We start from the raw sequence: 27763 nt of genomic DNA, 5'->3' as shown, positions 1-27763 counted from the left end.
AATTGCTAACTCTGCTCCCCTAACAAAAAATGCGATCGAAGTTACCATTTAGGATATATACACTTTATTTTAAGAATCAGTATATCATTAACAGAGAAATTACCACCCTACCAATAAGGAATATGTCACAGCACACATTAAGGTATCTTTAGACAACCCGAAAGTTTATTTGGCAGACTGCTTGAAGTATTTTCTGCCTAAAAAGTGCTTAAGTTGCGTATACCTTTTGTTGTGATTCTTCTTGACTTACAACTCTTCAGGGTTTATTTTTTCATCATTGTTCTGTGTGTCGCAAAAGTCACAAATATCACTGGTAGGTAATCGAGAAAAGACTACTACAGTCTTCACAATTTTGCGAAAGGTTTGAATACAGACTTTACAATCTGGATATTTTTCTTTGAAAGCAGTGAACATGGATGAAACTGTCAATTCTTTTGGCAGGTACCGAGCGTTATTCCCATTACGAAGACAACAGTCCAGTGTAATTAGATTGTATCCGTTAATATGATCTATTATGGCTTTCAATTTGCCATTATTACTTCTTCGATCACCACCTCTTGGATCTAACAAATAATTTAAAGACATAGGGTCAGTTGCCTTTGCTCTGAAAAATTTTGCAAGAGAGCTGTCATTTGACAGCCCCAAAGTAGAGAGAAACATCTTTTTGCAAACTGGAACTGGACTGTCATATAAGGACAAAGGAAGATGATAAAGATAAGTTACGTTTCTCATTCTTTCCTTCTCACTTTCAAGAGTTTGTTCTTCACCTATTGTATTAGTTTTTTTTTTCTTTCGCCTTCGTTTAATTCCTTGAGGTGTAACCGTTGCTTCAAAGAAGCTCCTTCTCCCAATCAAGTCACTTTGCCAAAATTCGTTATGAATGGCTACTCTTTGAGGCTCTGTGATCAAACTACACTTAGTTACAAACTCACGACATTTACACCTTTCTCTAAGAGGATGCTTTTCCTTCCTTTTTTCTAGCTGCAGAACTTTTTTATTTTTCTCTGGAATGCTAAAGGATGTTTTTTTAGGAGAAGTCTTAGTAATAAAATGTGTTTCATCATTCATATCAGCTTTAAAATGTTCCATATTAACCTCCTTACTCCTTTCCTCCGTCATAGAAACGCTTAAGCACTGATAAAAATTTGGAGTCATGTTAGAGGACTCTATGCTGAAAGGTGAAGTGAAATGAAATGGGCCTAAACAAGCACTTGAGTTACCTTCTACAGAAGTGTTACCAACGCTGGAATCGAATAAGCATTCATGCAAACTAGGCTGCGTATCGTCGCTGCGTAGCCGTTTCTGATAATCACGCATGAATTATGGCTTTAAAGAAGGATTTATGGCTGAAATAGCTTCAGGACATTGACAATTCCTAAGACAACGGGCTATACGTTACTGAAAAACGGCAGATTCATTCCTGTCAGATAACTTGGGAGAAACATTTACGTTAGTGTTAGGCAACGGGTGAGTTTCTTGCAAACAGGCGCCAACAGCTGCCAATCTGAAAGGTAAACGAAAATTAGTACAGTACATTAGTAAAACCCTGTCATAGCAGGATTGTTAATTCAGGGGCGACCGGAAAACACTTCAAAAATTGATCCATCATCAATACAAATAAAGACAAAGTTTGTTGACTCTTATTTCCCTTTAAAATTTTGCATAGCTCCCTTTTCTTCAGATCAATGAAAAAGAATTAAAAAAGAAGAAGTTTTCAAAGAAAATATACTAAATTAAGGAGGACAAGAAATAAAGTGACATAATAATTAAAAGTTATACCAAACAAAAATTACTACCAACGAGACTAAAGACTAATAAAAATTACAGTGAAAGATGAAGATAACTTATAAAACAGAAATTACCGTAAATAAGACACGCCTTTACGTCCCAAGCCTTCTAAAGGCCAGAACGTCATTTGTGATTTAACGAATACAGTTATTATTTAAAGAGGTGATTTTGACTAAAATGTATGCAACAACAAAATCTATTATTTGAGAGTATTTTGTATATTCAAACTGTATAAAGTTTAAAGTTACTCATCAAAAGCTATTAACATATGAAAACTTGTATAATTCTAGAAATAGGAAATAAAACTGAAACAAATAAGATTGAGGTCTCAATAGAAATTATGCAATGACTTTCAATATGCACAAGAACCCTAAACCAATCATCGATAAGTTGTGGAATTTCTAACCTCTCGACAGAAAGACGGCCACAAAGGCGACCATCCGGTCACTAGTCTTAAATTATTACAAGAGAGTTCATTCGATTGTATATTTAAAAATCTATTGTCCTCGCCAACTAATATGAAGTCATGATCCAAAAAATTGCCAAACTTTAGGAATTTGGGCCATAAAATGTCAACGTGTGGGAACCATTGAAAAGTTGTTTCTACAGTGTCCAACACCTCCCTATGATGGCACTGATCTTACCAAAACAAGACAATAAAAAGAATTAAAAAAATTAACGGTTTCAAATCTCTATTTTCTCCAGTCTGAATTTTTTCTCCGTCCTCTAAGTCTTCTTTAATTTCTCCTCCATGAGCTCTATTTGTTCCAGAAGTGTGCACCAACATGTCATCAACGAGTTAAACTTTTATAGGACATTCTAGCTCATTCGACACCAATTCGAATTCAGGTTTCATTTTAGATACCTGAAAAGCAGGACCTCAAAGCGTTTGGTCAGATATCATTTGTGAAGAGGCAGTCTCGAACAATCTGGAAGAACCTTAAGTAGCTCCTTTTGAGTTCCCTACAAAACTTGAGATTCGAACATCAAACTGTCAAGGTCGATCTCGCTTGTGCTGAAAAGGAAGTTTCAAAAATAAACTACAAAAAAAAGAAGAAAAGGTTACACATGGTTTCTAGAATATGGAAGTGATAGCTCCATATCATTGAGCTAGAAACTAATCCAAAGAAAAAACTTGGGACAGGATGACTTACCAGTATATTACACATGTTTAAGTAACATTAAGATATTACAATATTGTAATATTCCACAATTTTTTTTCAGGCACTGATGACAGGCCATAAAACTTAATCTCCCGTTTTCCATTTAACTATTTAGCACATTCCATTTAAGATTCTAAAAAAAACCTTAAATGAACAATTTATATATCACCTTGTAGCGAAAAATAAATTTGATTGACACATTAACGTTCGTGATTTCGAGAAGAAGGTAAGCATATTTTTTAATTTTTTTGCCGCAGCACATCAAAATTTCAGCAATAAAAACGTTTTTTTTTCTGAATAAATTTTCACGTGGTAGGTCTGTTTGATAGGATTTTATTTGTGAATATTGGTCTTTGATAAAAATGAAATCCTCTCTCCAAAAACAAAGTTTATGGAAAAAGAAATGGCGATACTAGGAATTAGAGGTGTTCTGATTCTATGAAAATAGATACAATTTACTCCTCTCGTACACTACATTTTATTATGCATTGTGGCATGCAAGACAGTAGGCCTAAATCTACTCATTTGAATAGAGAAGGTACCAAGCACTTGCCAGTGAAAAACGTTTTAGATATATTTCGGGATCCATATATTTAGAATCAGGATACTAACTCGGTTCTACCCTTTAGTATAACTCGTATATCATTTTTGTAGCTTATTTTTTCAATGCACATTTAGTCTCAATTGTATCAATACAGATTAACCGTTGCTAGCATAATCCACAGTTTCCCTTTTACGCCAACCGATTAAAGTTTGCTGCAAGATTAACCCATTTATGATTGGGAAACTTCTGTACATGAAAATATGCTCTTAAATGTCTGCGTTTTAGTGTTATAACGGAAACCAACATTTACTCCCCTCCCCGTGGTTGGTTAGCCTCTAATGACTTTCGAATTATAAGAAAAGTACTAGAACTCTCAATTTCTCATCTAATGACCTCCAAAGTTTCTTCGACCATGAGGTGGAGGTGTGGATGAAAAAGGGACAGTCCCCCTCCTGTGCGGAATGAATTCTGCTCATTTTGGGGTTTAATGTTCTCTGATTGTCTTGTAGTTAGGGAGGGAGGGAGATACGTCAAAGGGAGCATTTTAATGCAAAAACACCCCAGCTCTCATTGACCCTTCAGATAAATACACAATTAATTCTAAAGGAGAGACGAGAGGAGAGTGGAGGTAGAAATTGATTTATAATCCCCAGGTAGTTCTAGTTTTTTAAAACAAGTTTTTTAAAAAAAAGTAAAGAGCTCAATTAAGCCAAAAATAAGCAAAAATAGGAAATTTTTTTTACAGAAGATCAGTATATGTTTACAAGTTCTGAAAAGAAACGGCGCGTAGTTTAAAATTCAAGAATGTGGTTTGCAGAGCCGATATTCGGACCTGCCCCTATGATGGACTTCCCCCTCTCCTCTACTAAGCTGAAACTTTCGGGGCTACTACTATTACCACTTCTGTTCTTGCAATTCATATAAATAAAAATGTGTAAGTGGATTGAGGTTGTCAAAGAGCATAGGTAGATCTTTTGGGAATGATATTAAGTTTTATTTTTCAGGTCAGCTTGAGGAGGTATAAAATTAAAGTAAAAAATACAATTTGTGTCAGCATTAAAAATTGTTGAAAAAGTTTCTCCAACATACAAATAGCAAGCCAAACTATGGATCCTTATAGAAAAAAATTGAGAAGATATAAAACATTTTTTTTTTCTTTTCCATGAAAAAGACTATGTCAATAACAAACGAACAGAAATTAATATAAAAACTTTTTCCGCAAAACAAGTTTTTCAAAAAAAAGAGTAAAGAGCTCCATTAAATCAAAAAATTGCAGAAATAAAATCATATAATCCTCCAATCGAAAAACCACCACTAATCATCCTCAATAAATAAATTCAACTCAAAACGAATAGCAGTCATAGGCAGCATCAGGGCACTTCGACATAGGCAAGACCAGGGCACTTCGCATCGAAGGGACTGTCGTAGAAACTTCTAAAAGGGCTCATTCGATTGTAAAATTGAAAGGGCTAGAGCCCTTTTTAATAGTCAAAAGTGATTGGAGGGCAACTAAACTCCTTCCCACGCCCACCATTCCCCCAAATACATCCAATCAAAATTTTGAGATAGCCACTCAATTCAGCATAGTTAGGTCCGGAAATTATGTCTTTAAGGATGACCTCCCCCCCCCGACAGCCCTCAGGGCAAGGATTGTAAGTTATGCCCTGGGGGCATATAAGTTTTTTTTTATAGAAAGAGCGGTCGTATAAACTTCGGAGGGGGCTCATTGAATTGGTACGTTCTATTGATTGGGGCGCATTGGATAAGTTCTAGTGCCATTGTTAAGATTCAGTGATTGGAGGGAGGATACCCCCCATGCCATATTTTCTCGAAATACATCTCCGTAAGAAATTTTGAGATGGCCATTTGTTGTCGTAGAAACTTCGAAAAAGGCTCAATCGATTGGAAATTGAAAAGGTAACAAGCCCCCCCCCCCTTCTTAAGCCTATCAATTCCCAAAACACATCTAATAAAAACGTTGAGATAACCATTTTGTTCAGCGTGATTGAAAGGTCAGGAAATCATGTATTTAAGGATGAGACACCCCCCCACACACAGCCCTCAGCGCTAGGGTTGTAAGTTAAGCCGTGAGAGCATATACGGTTTTTAAGGAAAGGGTGGTCGTTATAACTCTAGAGTGGGCTTATTGGATTGGAAATCAGACGTTCTAGCGCCCATTTTAAGAGTAAAAGTGATCAGAGGGCAGCCACCCTCGCGTCGTATTTTCCAAAAATGTATCCGACAGAAATTTTGAGATCGCTATTTGTTCAAAAATAGTCCAAAGATCACATAATAAGGCCTTTGGGGTTGACAGAATCCCCTAGAGTCTGGGAGTAAGGGTTGCAGTAATGCCCCAGGGGCTTATAAGGTTTGTTATGGAAAGCGTGGTCGTGTGATCTTCAGAAGAGGTTCATTTGATTGGAAATCTATAGTTTGGTTCCCTTTTAAGAGTCAAACATGATGGAGAACAACTAGCCCCCCTCCCCTCCCTGACAACCTCTTTCCCAGAAACACATTCAAATAAAAGATAGCCATTATGTTACCATTAACCCAAAAATCATATCACAATGTCTTTAGGGTGGACACAATCACCCAGAGCCCATGGACAAGGGTTGCAAGCTATGCCCCGGGGCATATACGGTTTTTATGGAACGGGTGGTCGTATAAAAATACTGGACAGAATCCTCCAGAGCCCATTTTGACCGCTGTGATTTCCCCTGGGAACAATTATTTTATCTCAGTTTTGCCGATTGGAGGTTGCCAATAGAAGATTTTATTAGGCAAATCTTTAAGCAAATTTAAACCTTTAATAATAATAATATATTGAAAACCCGTCGTATACAGTAAATATACAATGAAAGAGTATACAAAATAGTGCAAAAAGAGGAAACAAAAAGAAAACATACTAAAAAATAACAATAAAAGCAACAACTTCTTAAATAGTATACAAAATAGTACGAAAAGAGGAAACATAAAGATAACATACTCAAAATAACAATAGAAACAACAAATTCTTCGAAAATAGCAGCAAGGACAACTTCTGAAAAAACAGAAGAGGGAAAATTAAACAAGCAATCTTGTCCACTCGTGCTATAGAATTGCTGGTTTTGTTTTTTGCCGGCTAATAAGTGTCTCAACAGTTAGATTTGGGTCCGCTAGGTTGAAGCGCCGAATCAAAAAACATTGCTTGTCCATGGTGGGAATTTTATTTAGTACTAGTCAAAATAGAAAAATAAAGAGCGGATTTTAAACTTTTCACAGTCTGCCAATAAATTTAAAAGAGGGGTCACATGTGATATATGCGACAGAGTGGTAACATTGTAAATACTTGTCTGTAGTGGACGGTTAAATCTCAGAGTGGATTTAACGATAAAAGCATAGGAGCTGGAAATCCACCGTTCAAGATGTGAGATCAGGAGGGAGCGGGTATGCTGTAATGAGGTACCTATTGGCAGCCCCAGATATACTATTTTATCAACTGGTTTTACTGAGCAATCACCTAGTGTGACATTAGTGGGAGGGTCATTCTTTGAATTGTAAAGCAAGACTTCCGACTTTTGGGAGTTAAATCTCAGACCGACTTTCTCGTAATTGGACTGCAGACATGAGAATATTTCTGAAAGGCGGTTAAGCGTCAGGCTGAGATTCGGCGTGTCATCAGCATAGCATACTAGGGAGATGTCAATGGAACTGAGAATGCATGATGAAGGACAGCTGTCTTGAGGCTCAATAATGTACTTGTTGAAGAAATTGGGGGATAAAACTGCCCCCTGATGGGCACCTTTACGGACTGGTATCAAAGCTGACCGTGGGGCTGGCGGAAGGCCTATATCGGGAGAGAGCTTGAGTTGCACGCGAACGCGAGAGTAAAGATAACGGAAAGCCCGAATGATATTTGAGTTCACTCCTCTTTTAGCTGAGTTTAGCAACATAAGCGCATGAATCAATGAATAAAACGCTCTCTGTAGGTCTAAGCCACCGATCGCTGGGCTTTCTCCTTATTTGTGTGCATCCAGGAGTGCATATGCAACGACATAGAGCGCTTCAGCACAACCAATACCGCGTTGGAAACCGAACTGTCTTGGAGGACTGCAACAGTTTCTCAAACTCATCTACAAATAAAAGTTCAAATAACTTGCAAAGACAAGTAGCAATCGTGATTGGACGGAAAGAGGAGCATTGCATGGTAGTTTTCCCTTTTTTAGGAACTGGCATAAGATCTCCAATTGAGAAAGTGGTTGGGACAATACCCTGAATGAGGATAATCTGCATCAGGAGAGTGAGGTGACTAATGAGAGCAGGCCCACCACTTTTTAAATAGAGTGCGCTGATCTTATCAATCCCAAAAGATTGTTTAGGCTTTAGGCGAGAGATGGCCTTGCATACAGCTCCCTTTGTTACAACACAATCACCCTGAGAACAATTATCTAAGCAGTCGTCCAACTCAGCTTCGTATCTTTCATTGAGGACTGGGCCAGGAGGCAAAAATTCTGACCCATAGTATGTGTACCATTCAAAATCAGGGATAGCAGATGCGGACAAAGACTCATCGCTTTTAGAGGACAGAAAACGCCAAAGGAGAGAAGGATTAATTTTGGCCCTTGCAGATTCAATACCAATCATCTTTTTTTTGTGAGCTTCTAGCTCCTTTGCGAACTTTCTTTTTGTGAGCCGACGGGTTGAATTGACTACCCCCGAACGGGGTCATCCACAAGAAATCCAAAGTTGAAGCCAAAATTTAGACTTAGAATGGGTATCCACTAAATTCGGATTTTCAGACAAACCAGGAAGGGTTGGATTACGGGGTCTGCTCAGAGGGACGGCAGCTTTTTCAGTACAGCCAAGAACCGGACCAATTTATGCGCAATATATTACGACTGCTAGATGTGTTTTCTTCTTTGAAAGAGCGCTTAATCTAGAGAGAAGATGAAAAGGGACAAAGATCTTACGAAGGACTCTGGTGGCTTCTTCAAGAAATAAAACAGGGTTAATTTTACGCCAATCACGGCAAGACCTAGGAGGTGTTTTCGAAGTTGTTTGCGTTTGTGTATCTGAGCTGTGTCAAGGAATCTCGGCTGAGAACTGTATTGGTAAGTGATCCGATAGCTGAAAATCAAGCACAACCTTGACAGGCGAAATCCTGAGATTTGCTGACGCAACGACGTGATCGAAATCTGATGTAGACATTGAGGTGTGTACGTGTGTAAAATTTAAATCTTTGCTTGAGATCAAACTGGTCTCCAAAAATACTAAGCAACAACATAGAACGCAAAGACCTAGATAAGAGCAGTTCATTCAAATCGCAACTGAAGTCACCAACTAATATGCATTGAAGGCTTAAGGATCTAATATGGTTAATACACTGGCCGAGTTTATCACTAGAATAAGTAAAAGCACGCTCCGAACGCTCATCATGGTAATTTGTAGGCAAATATACGTTAATAAAGACACAGCCCTCAACATGAATCGCTAGAAAATTATCATTGACTTCAAATACACTAGATCTTAGAGTCGAACGAACGAAAATGGCAATACTACCGGAGGGTCGCCCTTTTCCACTTAGCTGCTTCGCTGAAACTGAATAAACCGATACTAAACTATTAAAACTAAGAATACTTTTACTGCGGCTTGTGACGAAATGTTCTTGTAAACAGACAACTTCATTTTGCTCAAATACAACATCTAAGATCGGAATTTTATTCGCGAACGAGGCATTAATGTTCCACAATAAGCATATAACTGCAGAAGCTTCAGATGTCATTTCTTTTGTGGATTACTGTTTGAGGGACGTTTTACACTGTAACACGTGTGACTGCCGATTTTGCATTCAACGCAGAATGTTGGCTGTCTGCATGGTTCATCCCGCATAGAACGATGTTCATTTGAGGCACATCTAGAGCATACAGGTTCAGCCGTACACTGGGAAGCAAGGTGACCATTTTTGTGACAGTTATAGCATCGTCTTGGCAAGAACTTAAACGGATCAGCAGGTAGACGCTCTTAGCCAATAATCACCGAAACACTCAGAAATTGTTGGAGCTCACTGATAGTGTCAAAATACACTTTGAAAGAACAGGATTTTCCGCATTGTTCAGTCTTCGTACTATTCAGGATTAAATTTTTTAGTCCTCACAGTTTATATCCTCAGGGACACTTCGAAGCACAGCTATGTGCAGGGGTTCTCCAACAGAAATTTTGAGATCGGGCTGGGAAGGTTTTGCTTTCTCAAAGATTTTCGCTGCTGCAGCTTTTGACCTGACCACAAGCTTCAATTCGTTTGCAGATTTGCGAAGTTCGCTAATGTCATTAGCATTCTCACAGAAACTGTCTATGAAAGCTTTCCAGTCATTTGGGCCATTGAGTTCCTTGGAGGGATTTTTCAAGACAACAGAATAGGAAGGATCTTTGGGCTTGGACGTTTCAGGTGCACTATGACTTCTTGTGAAAATACTGATGGCTGGAGCAGACGGGGTAGCTAAAAACTATTAAGCTTCCAAGAGAGTTCATTTACTTTGGCAGTACCTGTTGCATTCACTGCATCTCTGATGACCAGAACCGAGCAGGGGTTAAATATGACAAATTTTGGCATGCTGACATTATTTTTCGCAGCTGCTACTAGAAGTTTGCACATTTCAATGATAGTGTCTTCATCTTTAGAGTAGGTCACAAGACGATTCGTAATATTCAACTCAGTATGAAGGATTTGCTTTGCCTTTATAACATCTTCCTGTGTATAGAAAGCAACACACGCTTTTACGATACAGTCCAATTTTATTCCATCTGTAAGTACTGTCGTAACACAATTCAGTAACGGATTCAAAATAATTTTTTCACTTTCAGCCATCGTAGGTCCAAGCGTAATCAAATCTCAATGTAAAGTCGCAAAACAAAGACTTACCCGCAAGTGGGGCTTTTTTAAGTCCCCCTTACTTTCCAATAAACGCCTTCTAATTATCCGAATGAAATAATCCAATCCAAAGGAAATGGTACAAATAGTTCAATCACACAGCCTGTCAGTCAATATAACCCAAAACCTATTTTTTCAACACATAATTCTCTGGGAAAATAAGAGGCATTAACTTCATGAATACTTGACCTTGACTGATTATTATTATTATTATAATAATAAGGTGCGTCGACAGTACCGTGTTGTTTTCGGGATGTTGACGGAAATGGAGGACAAATATTCTTGAATGCTGTGTTGAACTTCGTGAGCCGTAGTATGGAAATAGGAGAAAAACTGGAGGGAATAGGTGATACAGGCGTCGGCTTTTTCACACCAGAAGAAATTCTGAAAGCCGAAGAATCACTCCATCAACTAATACAGTTTAGAACACGCTGTAAAATTCACGCAAAAGATGAAGAGAATTTTACAGACATTTGCAGATGGATTCATATTTTTTTTTTTTTTTTTTTTTATGGCAGAACATTTAAGAACATTAAGAAATTTAAAATAAATTTTCTTGTGAAATATTATATCCATTAATCAGCAGCTGTACCGAACCAATCCTGCTCAAATCATCCTCAGGGCTATACTGTGGTGTTTCTCTTCCCCATAGTATAGTGCAGACGGTTTGATATCATTGTATTATCTCTTCTTGTTTTAGTTTTGTTTTAGTTTAAAGCTTTTTCCAATAGGCAATGCTTAGAAGTCCTCAAAAAAAAAGTCCCCCCAGATCCCACCCCAACTACCAGTGAAACTGATACCCATTTTGGCTGGTCAAGCTCACTATCTCAAAGTTCAAATGATGCCTCCAATTCTGAGAATAGGACAATGATCAGTGTAGGGGATAATGTCACTATAAATGATGATAATGGGCTTCAAGAGGTCCTTTCTAGAAGCTCTAAAAAAAGGAAAAAAATCTCCCCAATCAAAAGCATTTCCCCCCTCCCTGCCCAAGATCCTCCCTCCCAAAACTTAGGAATTTACCTTAAAATTTCTCCTACTACCCCCTTTGGAATAAAAAAGATTACTGCAATAAGAGTTGCAATTTTCAAATTGATAAAATCAATGTTCTCTCTTAATATTCACCGTGATGGATCTCTGCTAATAGCTGTCCAAGATCAGAAATCAGCAGACAAAATAATTAACCTTAAAATCCCTTCTGAATACCCCAATTAATGCATCTAAATGGAACCCAAAACAATCACCAACAAAAATAGTAGTTTATAATGTTCCCCCAGAAATATCCATTCAGGAGTTAAAAGAAGGGCTCTCAGATAGGGCTGGCAACACAATACCAGTTGATGATGTTACCCAACTTGGAAAACCTAACTTTAATGGCTAAAAAACAAGTAGATCCTTCTTATTTACACTGAAGGAAAAAATTAATATCCCAGAAAAGTTATTACTATTTGGGCAAATCAAACCACACAAGGAATACAAACCTAAGCCTATCCAGTGTCAGAAGTGTCTCAAACTGGGACACACAACAAACAAATACAATGAAATTCTCCTAGAGTGCAGTAACTGTAAAGCATACCATCCTAAAGAGTTGACAACTTGCAACAACACTCAGCCTACATGTATCAATTGCAAAGGCCCACATGAACCTACAAATAAATCACTATGCCCTGCATATAAGAAAAGAGCTCTAACACTCCAAATAGCAACAGAGAAGGCCATCCCATACCCCTTTGCAGCAATGGAAGCAAATGCTGCCCAAAATTACCAAATAAAGCCAGTAATAAAACCAACCAAAACCCCCAATGCATCAAGTACCCCGTATAAAACACCATCTTCTAAACCCCCTAGCTCACATCCCTATCAGAAGGAATCACCACGTCAACAAGCCTCCTTGTCTGGTGAGATGAAGTCAGCCTGTCCCCCCTCCCAAGAAGAAACAAACCAGAAACACTACCAGGAATTAATCCCTTAACTGACAAACAGGATGGACAACCAAAAATGCAATCCCCAAATATATGCTTATTCATTCTAAACTGTAATGCAGTTCAGGCCATGAACATACATCAACTAAAGAAAACAAAAATCATTGCAGGATTGGCAAAAATCTACATCCCTGATGATATGCTCATTCAAGCAAAAAAAAGATCTTGCTTTACTGTTAACAAAGCTGAACATTGATACACAGTCATATGAAAAATAAATCAACAACACAACAAATATCAATACTCCAATGGAACATAAGATCACCCACAGAAAATAAGCTAAATTAACTAATATCTTTTATGAATAATAATTCCATTAATATTGCTTGCCTCCAGGAAACTCATTTAACCCAAAATCAACAAATTAAGTCCCTGGGATATACTATCCTGAGAAAGGATAGATCATCAGAGAGAAAAGGAGGTGGAGTAGCTCTATTAGTTAAAAATAATATAAAATTCTGTTGCATCAATTTTCCAGATTTTGCTAATGATGTTGATGCAATTGGTATCAGTGTTTGGTTGAATAATATAAAAACCTACATAATAAGCTTTTATAACCCTAATGGCCAAACTACAGATACCATGGATTTCTTTAATTATATAAATAATTCTAATATGTTAAAAAATATCATTATTTGTGGAGATTTCAATGCAAACAGCCTTTTGTGGGGGAATAAACCAGCAAATAAAGCTGGTAAATTGATTGAGTATATGACTTCAAATAATAACGAATTAGCTGTTGCTACCCCTCTAAACCTGAATACTTATTTCAACCCCAAAAGTGGCAGATTCTCCAAAATTGACCAACAAATTGTGTCATTAAATATTTGGAAAAAAATTTATATAAATAAAATTGATAGTCTATGTACTGACCACTTTGTTATAATGTGCTCCCTAAATGAACCTGCAGAAACTCTACCACATACCTCCAAATATATCAACACAAAAGCAAATTGGTCTATGTTCCAAAATAAGCTAAATGATGAAATCACAAGTTTCACCCAAAATTCATACATTTCAAACACAACAGATGACACACATGCTGAAGTATTGACATCTTTACTAATAAATACAGCTAATCATGCTATCCCCAGGACTACACCTAAGAAAACATACCCTAAACACATTCCTAAAGCATGGTGGACAAATGAGTGCCAAAATCAATGGAGAATAAAAAAGGCAGCTAGGACAGAATTCATAAAAACACCATCACCTACTACATATTTTAAGAAATTACAAGGAGAATCTAATCTAAAAAGGACTATAATAGATGCTAAGTATAATTACTGGAATAATTTTGCAAATAATCTCTCCAGAGAAACATATGAGCCAATTATACATAAAGTCATAAGCGATATCTGTGGGAAGAAGACTTCCCCCAACCCACTCCAGTATGAGCTTATACAAAATAATAACCTTTATGATAATGATAATGAAAAAGCTAAACTATTTGCAACCCTTTTTGTTAATAAGCTAACATCAAATAATCAAAGCAAAAGGTCCCTAATTCCTATGAACCCAAGTTACCAACCACGCCCAGGATCCGAGTACATAAGTAGTCCATTTTCAATCCAGGAAATGAATAATGCAATACATCATATTAGGACCAAAACTAGCGGCAGCTATGACAATATACACCCTACATGGATAAAGAATCTCACTCCTTCATACAAACAAGAACTGCTAAATTGTTATAATCACGCTTGGGCATATTCTATGTTCCCCAATATATGGAAATGTTTGTCCCTCCTACCAATCCTAAAAAAATTAAACCCAAAGAGAACCCTGAGTCCTATAGGCCCATAATGATTACTCCTGTGATGGGGAAAATAATGGAGAAAATGATCTATCACAGACTCCTCTGGTTTGTTGAAAAATAACAATATGATCCCACACTCAAACTGGATTCAGGAAACACCACTCCTCAACAGATGCTTTCATTTTGCTAACAAATGCAATAAATGAATCATTCTCAAAAAATAATGTCCTAGTTGCAGCTTTCCTAGATTTTGAAGGGCCATATGACAATGTGAACCATTAAATCATTTTAAACAAGCTTGCATCCATTGGACCACCCCCTAAGCTAGTATCTTTTATAAAATCCTTCATAAAAGTGTAAATTTTCATTTTTTGTGTTGGTTCAGCCTTTCACCCCAAAAGACAACAACCAAAGGCCTACCTCAGGGAGCAGTCCTTAGTTGCCTCCTGTTTGCCCTATATCTCTGGGAAATGAACCTACCCCATACGAATCTACAGTATGCTGACGATCTGGTGCTACGGTCATCTGGCAACACCTTTGAGATAGCACAGTCAAATCTGCAAAAGTCACTTCCAATTTGAAAAATTCTCTCAACATTCAGATTTACCCATTGCACCTACCAAGTCAAAAATAATCCAATTTCACCGGAAGCAAAACAATGTAAATGCAAAACTAACTCTAAATAAAACAACTATTCCAGAAGATAATCATATTAATTACTTAAGTCTCATGCTTGACCAAAAACTTAATTTTTACCTCCACATTTCAAACACAATAAAAAAATGCTATAGAAAAACAAATATACTAAAAAGACTTCTTTCCACACCCTGGGGTTGTAAGGGGAAAACCTTACTCCAGTTTTATAAATCACATATAAGACCCCATATTGACTATGGGCTCATCGTATATGGTGCATGTGCAAAGACCCAGATGCAAAAAATTGAAACAACACAAAATGATATAATACGCCTCATATTTGGTCTGAGGAAACCCACAAGCACCAAGTTTCTGCTTATGGAGAGTGGATTAACAACAATAAGAGAGAGGCGTTGGTTTCTCTTAATAAAACATCTTACAAAAATTTAATCAAATAGCTCACACACCCTACATAATTGGTTAAGAAATCCAGCCATGCATACAGGCATTGCAGATGAGTATGCCAGCATTCAGAAGAAGTTCCCTCTACCAGCAAAGTCTATTGCACCCACTTTCCCCCAATACCCTCCATGGAATAGGTCAATTCCCATAATAAATACTGATTTCTCAAAGTGGAATAAAGATTTAACCCCCATTGCTTTTATCCTGAAAAAAATTTGCAGAACTTAATACAATCACATATAAAAATCACTTCCAAATATTTGTTGATGGGTCAAAAATGAATGAGAAGGTAGCAAGTGGTGTTTTCCTTCCTCATCTGAAAATTGCAATGGGCGAGAGATTATATAATAATTTATTTATAATGTCTGCTGAGTTAAATGCCATAATCATGGCATTAGAGCACATTAAGGAAAACCAACCTTTGATTGCAAATTCAAATAACACTATTGTATATTCAGACTCTTTATCCAGCATTGAGTTGCTGGCCTCAGCTCCTCATTATATAAGTTGGACATTGACGCTTATCTTTGTCTCAGTATTATAGATAAACTTGCTTCAAGTGGCATAAGAACTTATTTTCAGTATATTCCTAGCCACTCTGGCATAAGTGGTAATCATCAGGTTGATGAAATAGCAAAAAATACTATAAATATTGACCAGCCAAGTGGGAGACCAATCCCGATTAGAGATATTTACCGATGGAGGCTATCAGATATTATTTTTAATAAGATTAATCCTATCCTTTCCCCCTTTCCCAATAAGTATCTTTCTAAAATTTATCATAGAATTCGTTCTGGAACAAATGGACTAAATTTTCTTGCATTCTCGTATAAGTTTTCTAATTCAAGTGGTTCATCCCCCTGTCCCCTCTTTGTAGGCATTGTAATATGAATAATGAAACAATTGACCATTGCCTATTCGAATGTAATATGCTGACGTCTGCACAACATACCTTGCTTTGCAAACTGTTAAAATGCTTCAAACACCACAAAATCTCACTATCAGCCAAGAGCCTAGCCAACTATACCTGCACACAGAGCATAGAAATCGACATCTATCAACTCATAATTGAACTCCTAGAGTCGAAAGATCGACTGAATGATATCTGAAAATATCTAATAATCATGAGGCAATCAAGCCAGTAGCTCTGTAGCCCACAGAGTGAAGCAAAAGGAAAAGGGCTAGATAGTATCACTGAAAAGCCCGCCTGCTGTTAAATAGAAGAAGAAAGGATTCGTGAAGCTCAGGTCAAGAAGACCAAATTGCCAACCTTTGTTATTGATTCTCCCTGCTCTGTCCCAGCTACTAGTGAAGCTACTGCAGCAACCATAGCTATTAAGGTGAATATATTGTCTCAAGTTATCAAGAACCATTTTGCTATTAATGCCAACACACCCATCAAATGGCCAAGTGCTTCAAATCAGCCTGATAAGCCCTCCTATCCAATTGTCCTAAAAAATATGCCTGAGTCAATTGATACCCTGTGTGCTAGGAAGAGATTCGTAGATTCGGTAAGTGCGGATACTAGTGACATCTGAATTACAGAAAGTCAAATTGGACTGGTAACTAGCGGTTCATTCAAAAGAAACAGCTGAAACCATTGTTGAGTCAATCAAGACTAACCAGCCGCAGATTTTTGCTGCCATAAAGAGCCCTAACTATATTGGTGTAGTGAAACGAGTCCCTTCTGACGTATCAGCAGATGAGCTAACTACACTGATCCTCAGAGCTACGAAGTCTGAACCGCTTGACAGTTTCCGTATGTTCAAGGTATTTTTCAGCAGTTGATAGGATTTGGATAAATTTCTTAAGGACTCTGTGAAGATCTATTACGAAAAACTGCCCACTGAAGATTTCTGTTTCTTGCCCCGTCGTTGCTACTCATGCCACAACCAAGGTCACCTAGCTGCTGAGTGCACCAATGGCACTCTCTGCTCCAGATGTGGCGCGTCTGACCACATCTCCAAAAATAAAAATGCAGAAAAGTGTACTCATGCTATGTTTTGTGTTTTGTGCAAGAAAGCGGGTCATACCTGCAAGAGCGTGAAGTGTCCGGAAAACCAGCAAAAGGCAACTTATTAACATGCTGAATAACGAAATCTATAACATTTCACTACTCTTTTGGAATGTAAGCGGAAATTTTTCTGAGCAGTATCTTGTGGTTGACCAGTTTGTGAATAAATAGAATGTGAAATGCATGCAAGAACATTTCATCACAGAAGCTGGCCTAAACCTACTAAATCTCTTGCCGTCCTACTCTGTGTTCTCCGTGCCTGCAAAACGTTCATCTCCGCGGGGCCTTTGGTCTGGCGGTATTGCCACGTTGGTTAGAATCGTCTCGCATGCTAAGTATATGATAACAGTGACAATTTTCTTGCAACTAGACTAGATGACCTGCTAGTTACAAATGTGTACCTTCCAACTTATTACCATGACGACAAATCTAGCCAAACTAGCCCGTTGCCTTAAGAAAGCCGAGCGCAAGTCCCTTGAGTGCATAATCGTGGGTGACTTTAACTGTAATTATGAAGTTGATAGTAGTGCCCAAAACAATTGGTGTTGCATTCTAACAGAGATACTTGAGAACCCCTTTACTATTCACCAGAAACACTAGGACTTTTGGTATATCCACCAATCTGGTTCTACATCCAATCTAGACCATATTGTTAGCTCTAGCTCATCCCATCTTTAACATGGATAAACTATTACCTTGATGAGTTTTCAGCCCCAAAATAGGATCTTAACATTTCTGTTGAAGAAAAGCTTTCATCCCTTCTCTCATGAATTCCAGATACAGATTTCCTAGCTACCCAATCATAGGTGCCGTCCACAATCCAAAGGTTGAAAAAGAAGAAGTCGGCTGGCATTGACCATGTATCCACCCTTCACCTTAGCCATTGCAGACCGACTTTCATGGGACACCTAACTCTTCTCTTTCTGATGATATTCACCACTGGACTCGTACCATCGGCATTCAGTATTGGGTCGCTTAGGCCAGTCCCAAAGAAAGGAAAAAGTTATTTGAAATGTGCTTCATTCAAGACAAATCACAGTGGCACCAACACTTTGCAAAGTCTTAGAACTTTTGGTTATTGATGAAATCCAGGAAAAATGCTGGACTTCCCCTTCCCAGTTTAGGTTCCAGAAGGGTCTTGGTTGTGGCCACGCCATTTCTACTATGACTTCAGTCTTAATTGACGCTGATGAATCAAAGGAGTCCATTGTTATAGGTCTACATGACGTCCACCTTCCCTACAACTCACTTCTCCATGACCAACTCATTCTGGATATGGAAAAGAGAGGTGTACAAAAGGACATCCTACTACCCATTAAAGACATATACGACCACCTACAGGCTGAACTCCTAATTCCTGGCCATGGTTGAGCCCTCACTGAATATACAACAGAGGTGATGCTGTCCTACCAAGAGAAGCCTGTAGTCCCAGCAAAAAAAGGGCGCTTGACAAGGATTAGTCACATCTCCTTGTGCCTTTAATAACTGTATTATTGAACCACAGTCTACTATTGAGACAACATGCATAGCTTGTGGCATAGACGTTACAATGATAGCCTACGCTGATGACATTCTGAACCCCAGCCGCACAGTTGCAGGTACAGACACCACCTTCTCCACACTACAATCAAATTACAGTCACATTGGCCTTGGATTTAACTAGCAGAAGTCAGAGATTCTTCTGTTCAACTGGCCCCAAGAAGAGGTCTCGTCTGTGAGGCAAGGAGAACTGTCTCTAGCCCCTGTGCCTAAAAGTATTTACCTAGGTTTGCCAATTGGAAAGGATCTCAAAACTACCTGCTCCCTTCTTATTGATCATCTCTGTAATCACCTGGCTTTTTCTTACAGTGGAGTAGTTTCATCTAAATTCCGTTTCAACCATTTAATTCTGGCTTAACTTTATAATGCCAAATACCTTCCTCATTTCCTGTATCTAAGCCCATTTTGGAGATATTTCCCAGGCCAGAGAAAAGAAAGCTCATATCCCCATTTTTTAAGTATGCAAAGTTCTTGTTGCGGCTCCCGCCATGGATAAGAAATCCGCTCCTTGTTAAAATTTTAAAATTGTGGACCTGACGGCAGGTATAATTGAACAAATTAAACAGTACAACGAGAAAGTGTCTTCCCACCCTTAGTACTGTTTGCTATGGCAGTGAATTGCTGTCTATTTGATTTTGTTCACCCTAGTGCCTCATCCTTTCTTTTTTCTTTTGTTTATACTCTGTCTGTGTTTTCCTTTTGTTGTAGATGGGTTATAAATAAATACAGACTTATTTAAAATGGGGAAAGCCTTTCCTGTCTCAAATCTAGGAAATGGGAGTGTATGATCTTATCATCGGTTGCTTATTTAATTAAGTCAGCTGAAATTGTGTTAGCATTGTAATTGTTGCAATTTTAAATTGATTGATGATATAGTCTCTTTTCATAAGAGTCCAATTTAAGTGACGCTGGTTATTCTCAGTCTTGGTGTCAACTTTTCTTTGATAATATATTACTTATATTACTATTAATTTAACTTTTTATTTATTATCCGTTCTTTTAAGCATTTTGTTTTATGTAATGAAGTGAAAAAATCTGTGATTGAATAATTTCCATGTTTCTGATATTTATGCATATCAGAGTAAATGAACCATTTGTTGAGAGTGATCTGAATTCAAGACCATCATACAAAAGGGTCGCTTAATTGTTTTACCATCTCTTGTCATATTTAGACTAGCTGATATGATTATCTACAGTATATTTTTAATTCACTGATGATTATTTGGTTTAATTTTTTACCAATTGCAACTTGATGCAATGATGCTCATATTGCTTATGTTTATTCAGTACTTGAGAGTTTAAAAAGTGAAACATGTAACATATCTGCAGTGCAGTGCATAATTGAGTTTTTGTTTCTCATCTTTGTAATTTGTTTGATGTGTTTTTTTCTTTTTTTTTGTTTGTGTTTTTTTGTTAGTGATATTCTTTGGTACCTTTTTTTGACTTCTTGATAAGAGAAGAATCTTTAATTTCTGAACACACAAGAGTACTATCATCTGCAAAGGCAAATAGCACTGGATCTTGAGCTACATCACTAGGTGGAACAAAATTGGGATCACAAATACAACAGCAACTTCATTTAGTTTTTTTTCGGATACAACAATAAAAAGATCATTGATGAATATAAGGAATAAAACAGGTCCTAGGATAGACCCTTGAGGGACACCAAAATCAACACAGAATTGATCTTGAAGCTTGGGGTCAATACTGACAGACCTTCCGGATAAATAAGTTTCAAACCAATGATAACTGATTTTCAGTATCCCTATGTGCTCCATTTTTGAGAGTAGGATAGTATATGATATGCTGTCAAAGACTTTTTGGACATCAAGGAAAATTGCAGCTGGAATGCTACCCTCATCAATTGCCTTGTGAATAAACTTCAGCATGGCTATGCAAGCATGTTCTGTTGAGTGCTTAGGGTGAAAACCAAACTGATTGTAATGGAAAAATTGTTTTTTTTTTTTATCAAGAAACGACAGAAGTCTAGAGCACATACATTTTTCAAAAGTTTTACTAAAGGCTGATAAAAGTGAACTTGGTTGGTAATTAGAAGGATCATCTCTAGAACCACCCTTATGGAGAACAACTAATCTGGCAGATTTTAGGACACTAGGAAAAGTTCCACTCAAAATGATAAGTTACCAAGGATGGTGACAGGAGATAGAAAAGAGGGTAGAATAAACTTTAAAGCCTTGGCAGGAATTTGGTCAGGTCCACAAGAGGAAGATTCTATTAGCTCAGAGACAATTCTCTGTACTTCAAACTTGGAAACCAGATCCAAAGCCATCGATTTTTGACAAGAAGGACTGAGGTACTTTCTAAAGTCACTGGTAGAAGAAGCACTACCCAAAATATGTTCAGAAATTGATTTTCCTATGGATGCAAAGTAAGAGCAAAATTCATCCATTATGATCTTACTATTAGTCACGTCTACCCCCTTAGACATTAATTTATTTGGCAAGTTATTTCTTTTAGAATTGAGATGAAGATCTGTGTTTATAAGTTGCCAGGTTTTTGTCATTTAGAGAACATCTGGGAGTAATAAATATACCTGGCTTTGCAAATTAAGGAATTCAATAAATCTCTATGTTTTTTATATCTTTCAAGATGATGATGAGAGTTAGAGGACTTGAAGGCCTTCCACAAGTAAGTCTTTCATTTAGTACTCTTAAGAAGAGCTGAAGTCATCCAAGGGGCATGAGGAACTGAACACCTGGAGCTTTTAGCAGCTGAAGTTACACAGCAACTATGAACAAAGGCCTGTTTGACCAGATCGAAGAATTGATTGGAAAGACTATCAACAGACCAATTTGGATCAGTGAGAAACTCCCAGGAGGTGTCAGACAACTGAAATTTAAACTGTTCAAGTTGATGCTGTTGGTAATGGACTGGTAAATTAAAAGGAGTGGAAGGAACTGAAGGTAGGTCAGAGATTGAATAATGTACAATACATTGAAAGTAGTCAGAAATGTTCAGATATGATAACAAAGCTCAAATTAGGCATTAAAGTTGAAAAAATGCTGTCAATTAATACGGCAGATGTGTCAAAAATGGAAACATATTAAAGGTTAAAGCAGAGGATAAAAAGTCATAAGAAGTTGTAAGTGAAGTTTTTAACAGGTCAATATTAATGTCTCCTAAAAGGATAATTTCATAATTACTTCTGAATATTTCAGAAATAATGTTGTCAAAAATTCCTAGGAAAGAAGGTATTGGTGGGCAGTATATTTCTTGAATGAGAGTTTTCTCATTTCCCACTCAATCACTCACATTTCTTGTTACCTCTCAATCAAAGACATGGCTAAATGTAGAAAAAGCCAAGACAGATAGTCCTAGTGATTGAGAGGGAAATCTGCAATAAGCTCTTTTTAGGATTTAAAAAAAATGATGTTAAAAGGAGATTGGACAGTAACATTCCATATAAGCTTATAAAGTAATTTTTCCTAATAGTCAAAGAGTGGAATCCCCTTATTCAACAGGCTTTCACTCTGGTCTATTTATTATAGACTGGGCTACTTGAAACTTCGATTGCACACATCTTTAAGAATAGAAGGGTAAATTAGTCAAATTTCAAAATAATGGTAAAATTTCAGTTTAGCAGCAGTTCTCAAAAAACATGGTAGACTAATAAAATATAATTAATAATGTTTATATTTCATGCTCTTTTTCAATATATTAGTTGTTATCCTGACAATAAAGCAACCCTTGCTCCCTGATGATCCCATCAATATATACAAAAATAAAATAAAATTCCAAAAAGTGGATGACAATTTGATAGATGTTTTCCATAGAAATTGCCTACACATTGTTCTGGGTACCTGGCTGACTGACCATATATCAAACTATAGGCAGTACAAAAAATGTGGTTCAATCCTGCTTTCTAGGGCTATAATGAAAGAAAGGTTGAGATGGTTGGGGCACATTCTGCAGATGAAGAATGACAAATTGCTAAAGATTTTCCTTTTTGACCAACTATCTAGGGCTAAAAGGAAAGCAGGTTGTCCTTGTCTGGGGTAAGAAGATGTCATAAAGAAAGATTTAAAGGAAATTAAAACTTCCTGGGAGGGGAGAAGTTACTAGTTGGAAAATGAATTGTTTTCTGGGGAGAAGTTATTAGGGTACTTTTGCATTATCCAGGCCTCTCTAAAAAGTCAAGTTTGGTTAATGCTAATGAAATAAAATAATATAGGATGAATATATAATAGTTTAGAAACAAATTTGGGCTATATATTTGCACATTAGGGGTAGGAGGGTGGGGGCTAAAGCATTGCATATATTAAATACAAAACCAAACCTAGGTATGTTTCCCCCTCCCCTAAAATCCAAAAAACCACAGTTTAATATCTTATATGCAATGCAAACCACGCTATCATTGCCTAGTCTATAGCAATTATCATGTCAAAATAGAGTTTTATTATTGCCTTCTCTATAGTGATTAAGCCAACAGGCCCAGATAATGTGAAAGTACTGTTATTAGTAAACTAGTTGGAAAAATTAAGTTTTGCTGGGGCAACATTTATTGTCAACTTGTTAGCAAATTTAAATGTTGCTTGGGAGAAGTTATTAGTCAACTAGTTGAAAAATTAAATTTTGCTGGGGAGAAGTTATTAGTCAACTAGTGGAAAAATGAATTGTTTTCTGGAGAAATGTTTGTTTCCAGCTAATTGGCAAAATTAAGTGTTGCTGGGGAGAAGCTATTAGTCAACTAGTTGGAAAAATTATGTTTTTCCAGGGAGAAGTTATTAGTCAACTAGTTGGAAAAGGAAAGTTTTGCTGGGGCAATATTTATTGTCAACTAGTTGGCAAATATAGATTTCTCCTATACAGAGGGGCCAAATTTTCCAACAAGATGACTAAAATGTTTTAATTATAATGAGATTGGATAGTACCATTCTATATAAGCTTATAAAGTAATTTTTTCCAATAGTCAAAGGGTAGAGTACCCTTTCCAAGATAGCAAAAAGTAGCTAAAGTAAAATTTTGCCTTCCAACTAGTTGACTAATAGCTTCTCCCCAGCAAGACTTAATTTTGCCAACTAGCTGGAAACAAACATTTCATGCTGTTTTTCAATATATTAGTTGTTATCCTGACAACAAAGCAACCCTTTATCCCTGATGATCCCATCAATATATATAAAAATAAAATTCCAAAAAGTGGATGACAATTTGCTAGATATTTTCCATAGAAATTGCCTACAGATTGTTCTAGGTACCTGGCTGACTGACCATATTTCAACCAGTAGGCTGTACTAAAAATGTGGTTCAATCCTGTTTTCTAAGTGTATAACAAGAGAAAAGTTGAGATGGTTACAGCACATTCTGCAGATGAAGGATGACAAATTGCTAAAGATTTTCCTTTTTGGCCAACTGTCTAGGGCAAAAAGGAAAGCAGGTTGTCCTTGTCTGGGGTAAGAAGATGTCATAAAGAAAGATTTAAAGGAAATGAAAACTTCCTGGGAGGGGAGAAGTTACTAGTTGGGAAATGAATTGTTTTCTGAGGAAAAGTTATTAGGGTACTTTTGCATTATCCGGGCCTCTATAAAAAGTCTAGTTTGGTTAATGCTAATGAAATAAAATAAGATGAATATATAATAGTTTAGAAACAAATTTGGGCTATATATTTGCACATTAGGGGCAGGAGGGTGGGGGGGGGGGGTAAAGCATTGCATATATTAAATACGTAACCTAACCTAGGTACATTCCCCTCCCCCCTAAAATCCAAAAAACCACAGTTTAATATCTTATATGCAATGCAAACCATGCTATCATTACCTAGTCTACAGCAATTATCACATCAAAATAGGGTTTTATCATTGCCTTCTCTATAGTGATTAAGCCAAGAGGCCCAGATAATGCAAAAATACCAACCTAACCTAGGAACCTTCCCCCCCCCCTAAAATCCAAAAAACACAGTTTAATATCTTATATGGAATACAAACCCCACTATCATTGCATAGTCTACAGCAGCTATCATGTCAAAAACAGGTTTTATCATTGCCTTCAGTATAGTGATTAAGCCAAGAAGCCCAGATAATGTGAAAGTACCATTATTAGTAATCTAGTTGGAAAAATTAAGTTTTGCTGGGGAGAAATTATTAGTCAACTAGTTGGAAAATGAAAGTTTTGCTGGTGCAACATTTATTGTCAACTAGTTAGCAAATTTAAGTGTTGCTTGGGAGAAGTTATTAGTCAACTAGTTGAAAAATTAAATTTTGCTGGGGAAAAGTTATTAGTCAACTAGTGGAAAAATGAATTGTTTTCTGGAGCAATGTTTGTTTCCAGCTAGTTGGCAAAATTAAGTCTTGCTGGGGAGAAGCTATTAGTAAACTAGTTGGAAAAAATTAAATTTTGCTTAGGAGAAGTTATTAGTCAACTAGTTGGAAAAGGAAAGTTTTGCTGGGGCAACATTATTGTCAACTAGTTGGCAAATATAGATTTCTCTTATACAGACAGGCCAAGTTTTCCAACAAGATGAGACTAAAATGTTTTTAATTATAAGGAGATTGAATAGTACCATTCTATATAAGCTTATAAAGTAATTTTTTCCAATAGTCACAGGGTAGAGCACCCTTTCCAAGATAGCAAAAAGTAGCTAAAGTAGAATTTTGCCATGGGTAAAATTCTACTTTAGCTACTTTTGACTATCTTATAACTGGGTTAGGTTAGGAAAATCAAACTTTCAGGGATGGGTCTACAGGCTAAAGTATGTCCCAGGAAGGTATTTTGAAGTGCCTACCTCCACTCCTTCTCTTGCTAGAGGATCCTGACCTTTAAAAATCTTTGAGTTATAGAAGTGGAAACCTTGCAAAATAGATCTTCTGCTTAAATGAAGCACAACAGAATTGTTTTCAGCTTCACAAATTTGCTCAATCCCAATTTATAAGGTTTTAAAGATATGCAAATACATATCCTAAATTTTAGAAATAAAACATTGATATGGCTTAAAATTAAGTTCAAATAACTGAAATTGCATTTTCTGAGCTAAAGCAAGAGAAAAAGAAACTGATAACTGAAAATTAAGGTAGACTAAAATGTTTTTTTGTCAAAATTTTGATCAGTATAGACCTGTTATGTAGGCAAATTTCAGGACCCTCTAGAGGGAGAAGGAGTGGAAGTAGGTACTTCAAAATACCTTCCCAGGACATACTTTGATAAATTTCTACCAAATCATATTACTTACTTATGGATATAGTAAATATACCATTTGATGCCTTTTTTATGCTCTTTACAAATATAATAATGATTTTTGTCAGAAATGAATTTTACTCCCACCCCTATTTATACCAATTCAGGGTATATATTTACACATTAGGGGGGTGAGGGATAAATTTTATTTCTGATGTAAATGAGAGGTAAGATTAAACTTTCCCCCCACCCCCTAATGTGCAAATATATACCCTGAATTGGTATATATAGGAGTGGGGCTAAAATTCATTTCCAACAAAAATGATTATTATATTTGTAAACAGCATAAAAAAAAGGCATCAAGTTGTATAATCACTTTAGTCGTAAGTCAATAATATGATTTGGTAAAAATTTACCCATACTACTTAGCCTGTAGACCCATCCCTGAAACTTTCATTTTCCTAACCTAACCCCTTTCTAAGATAGTCAAAAGTAGCTAAAGTAGAATTTTACCAAGAGCTATAGATCTGCATAGTCACAATGATAGCTTTCAAGTTCCTAATATGGAATTTGTAAATGTTTCTTGAATCCTACTAGACTAGGGCCTAAGTCAAATCATATTTGCTTAATGTCAAACTGTAGGCTACTTTGCCAGCTGGTTCTAGACTGGCATTTTAACTGAGGCCTATGTCTAAGATTTTTGCTCCAGGTGTGACCATCTAGTTATATTACCACAAGGCTGTGTTTCTCTAAAAAATTTTCTTCTTTTATTTAACAGCAGGCGGGCTTTTCAGCAAAACTATTCAGCCCTTTTCCTTTTGCTTCACTCTGTGGGCTACAAAGCTACTGGCCTGATTGCCTCATATTTATTAGATATATTCGGATATCTTTCAGCAGATCTTTCGACTCTAGGAGTTCAAATATAATATGATAGATGTCGATTCCTATGCTCTGTGTGCAGGTATAGTTGGCTAGGCTCTTGGCTGATAGTGGGATTTTGTGGTGTTTGAAGTATTTTAACAGTTTACAAAGCAAGGGATGTTGTGCAGACGTCAGCATATTACATTCAAATAGGCAATGGTCAATTGTTTCATTATTCATATTACAATGCCTGCAAAGAGGGGACAGGGGAATTGAACCACTTGAATTAGAAAGCTTATATGAGAATGCAAGGAAATTTAGTCCATTTGTTCCAGAACGAATTCTATGATAAATTTTAGAAAGATACTTATTGGGAAAGGGGGAAAGGATAGGATTAATCTTATTAAAATTAATATCTGATAGCCTCGATCGGTAAATATCTCTAATTGGGATTGGTCTCCCACTTGGCTGGTCAATATTTATAGCATTTTTTGCTATTTCATCAACCTGATGATTACCACTTATGCCAGAGTGGCTAGGAATGTACTGAAAGTAAGTTTTTATGCCACTTGAAGCAAGATTATCAATAATACTGTGACAATGATAAGTGGCAATTTCCAACTTATATTGAGGAGATGAGGCCAGCAACTCTAGGCTTGATAAAATGTCAGAATAGATGATAATATAATTCGAATTTTCAATCAAAGGTTGGTTTTTCTTAAGGTGTTCTAATGCCATGATTATGGCATTTTACTCAGCAGACATTATAGATAAATTATTAAATAATCTCTCGCCCATTGCAATTTTCAGGTGAGGAAGAAAAACACCACTTGCAACCTTCTCATTCATTTTTGACACATCAAACATGTTTGGAAGTGATTTTGATAGGTAATTGTATTAAATTCTGCACATTTTTTCTGGAGAAAAGCAATGGGGGTTAAATCTTTATTCCATTTTGAAAATTCAGTATTTATTATGGG

The 27763-nt window shown here is 36.8% G+C and overlaps 2 protein-coding genes across 7 annotated transcripts in view; one reads left to right on the top strand and one right to left on the bottom strand.

The window, feature by feature from the left end:
• LOC148955736 (uncharacterized) lies at window positions 1-26795 on the bottom strand. Of its 6 annotated transcripts, XM_089103877.1 has the most exons (3): window positions 26655-26780; window positions 2654-2803; window positions 1-1504 (listed from the first exon to the last, which is right to left on the bottom strand). In XM_089103877.1, exon 3 carries the CDS (start codon window positions 1315-1317, stop codon window positions 247-249), a length of 1071 nt encoding a protein of 356 aa, XP_088960003.1. In that variant the 5' UTR covers window positions 1318-1504; window positions 2654-2803; window positions 26655-26780; the 3' UTR covers window positions 1-246. The 6 variants fall into 6 exon arrangements, with proteins under 6 accessions (XP_088960003.1, XP_088959977.1, XP_088959994.1 ...); XM_089103851.1 differs by lacking the exon at window positions 2654-2803 and having other exon boundaries at window positions 26655-26795; XM_089103868.1 differs by lacking the exons at window positions 2654-2803; window positions 26655-26780 and adding an exon at window positions 26570-26642.
• LOC148955734 (uncharacterized) overlaps window positions 22140-27763 on the top strand; it is a 122904-nt gene continuing 117280 nt past the window's right edge. Inside the window, exon 1 of the mRNA XM_089103829.1 lies at window positions 22140-22230. The gene's annotated coding sequence lies outside the window, so the exon portion shown is untranslated. The remainder of the gene's footprint in view (window positions 22231-27763) is intronic.

The sequence above is a fragment of the Artemia sp. Qi Xiang Cuo genome, chromosome 2, assembly GCF_049724085.1.
Source record: "Artemia sp. Qi Xiang Cuo chromosome 2, ASM4972408v1, whole genome shotgun sequence".
Taxonomy (NCBI): Eukaryota; Metazoa; Arthropoda; class Branchiopoda; order Anostraca; family Artemiidae; genus Artemia; species Artemia sp. Qi Xiang Cuo.
This window is presented reverse-complemented; position numbering and strand designations above follow the sequence as displayed.

What these genes read in the sequence shown, in the direction of transcription:
- LOC148955736 (XM_089103851.1), bottom strand. Translation starts at nt 1,317, where the DNA reads ATGCGTGATTATCAGAAACGGCTACGCAGCGACGATACGCAGCCTAGT.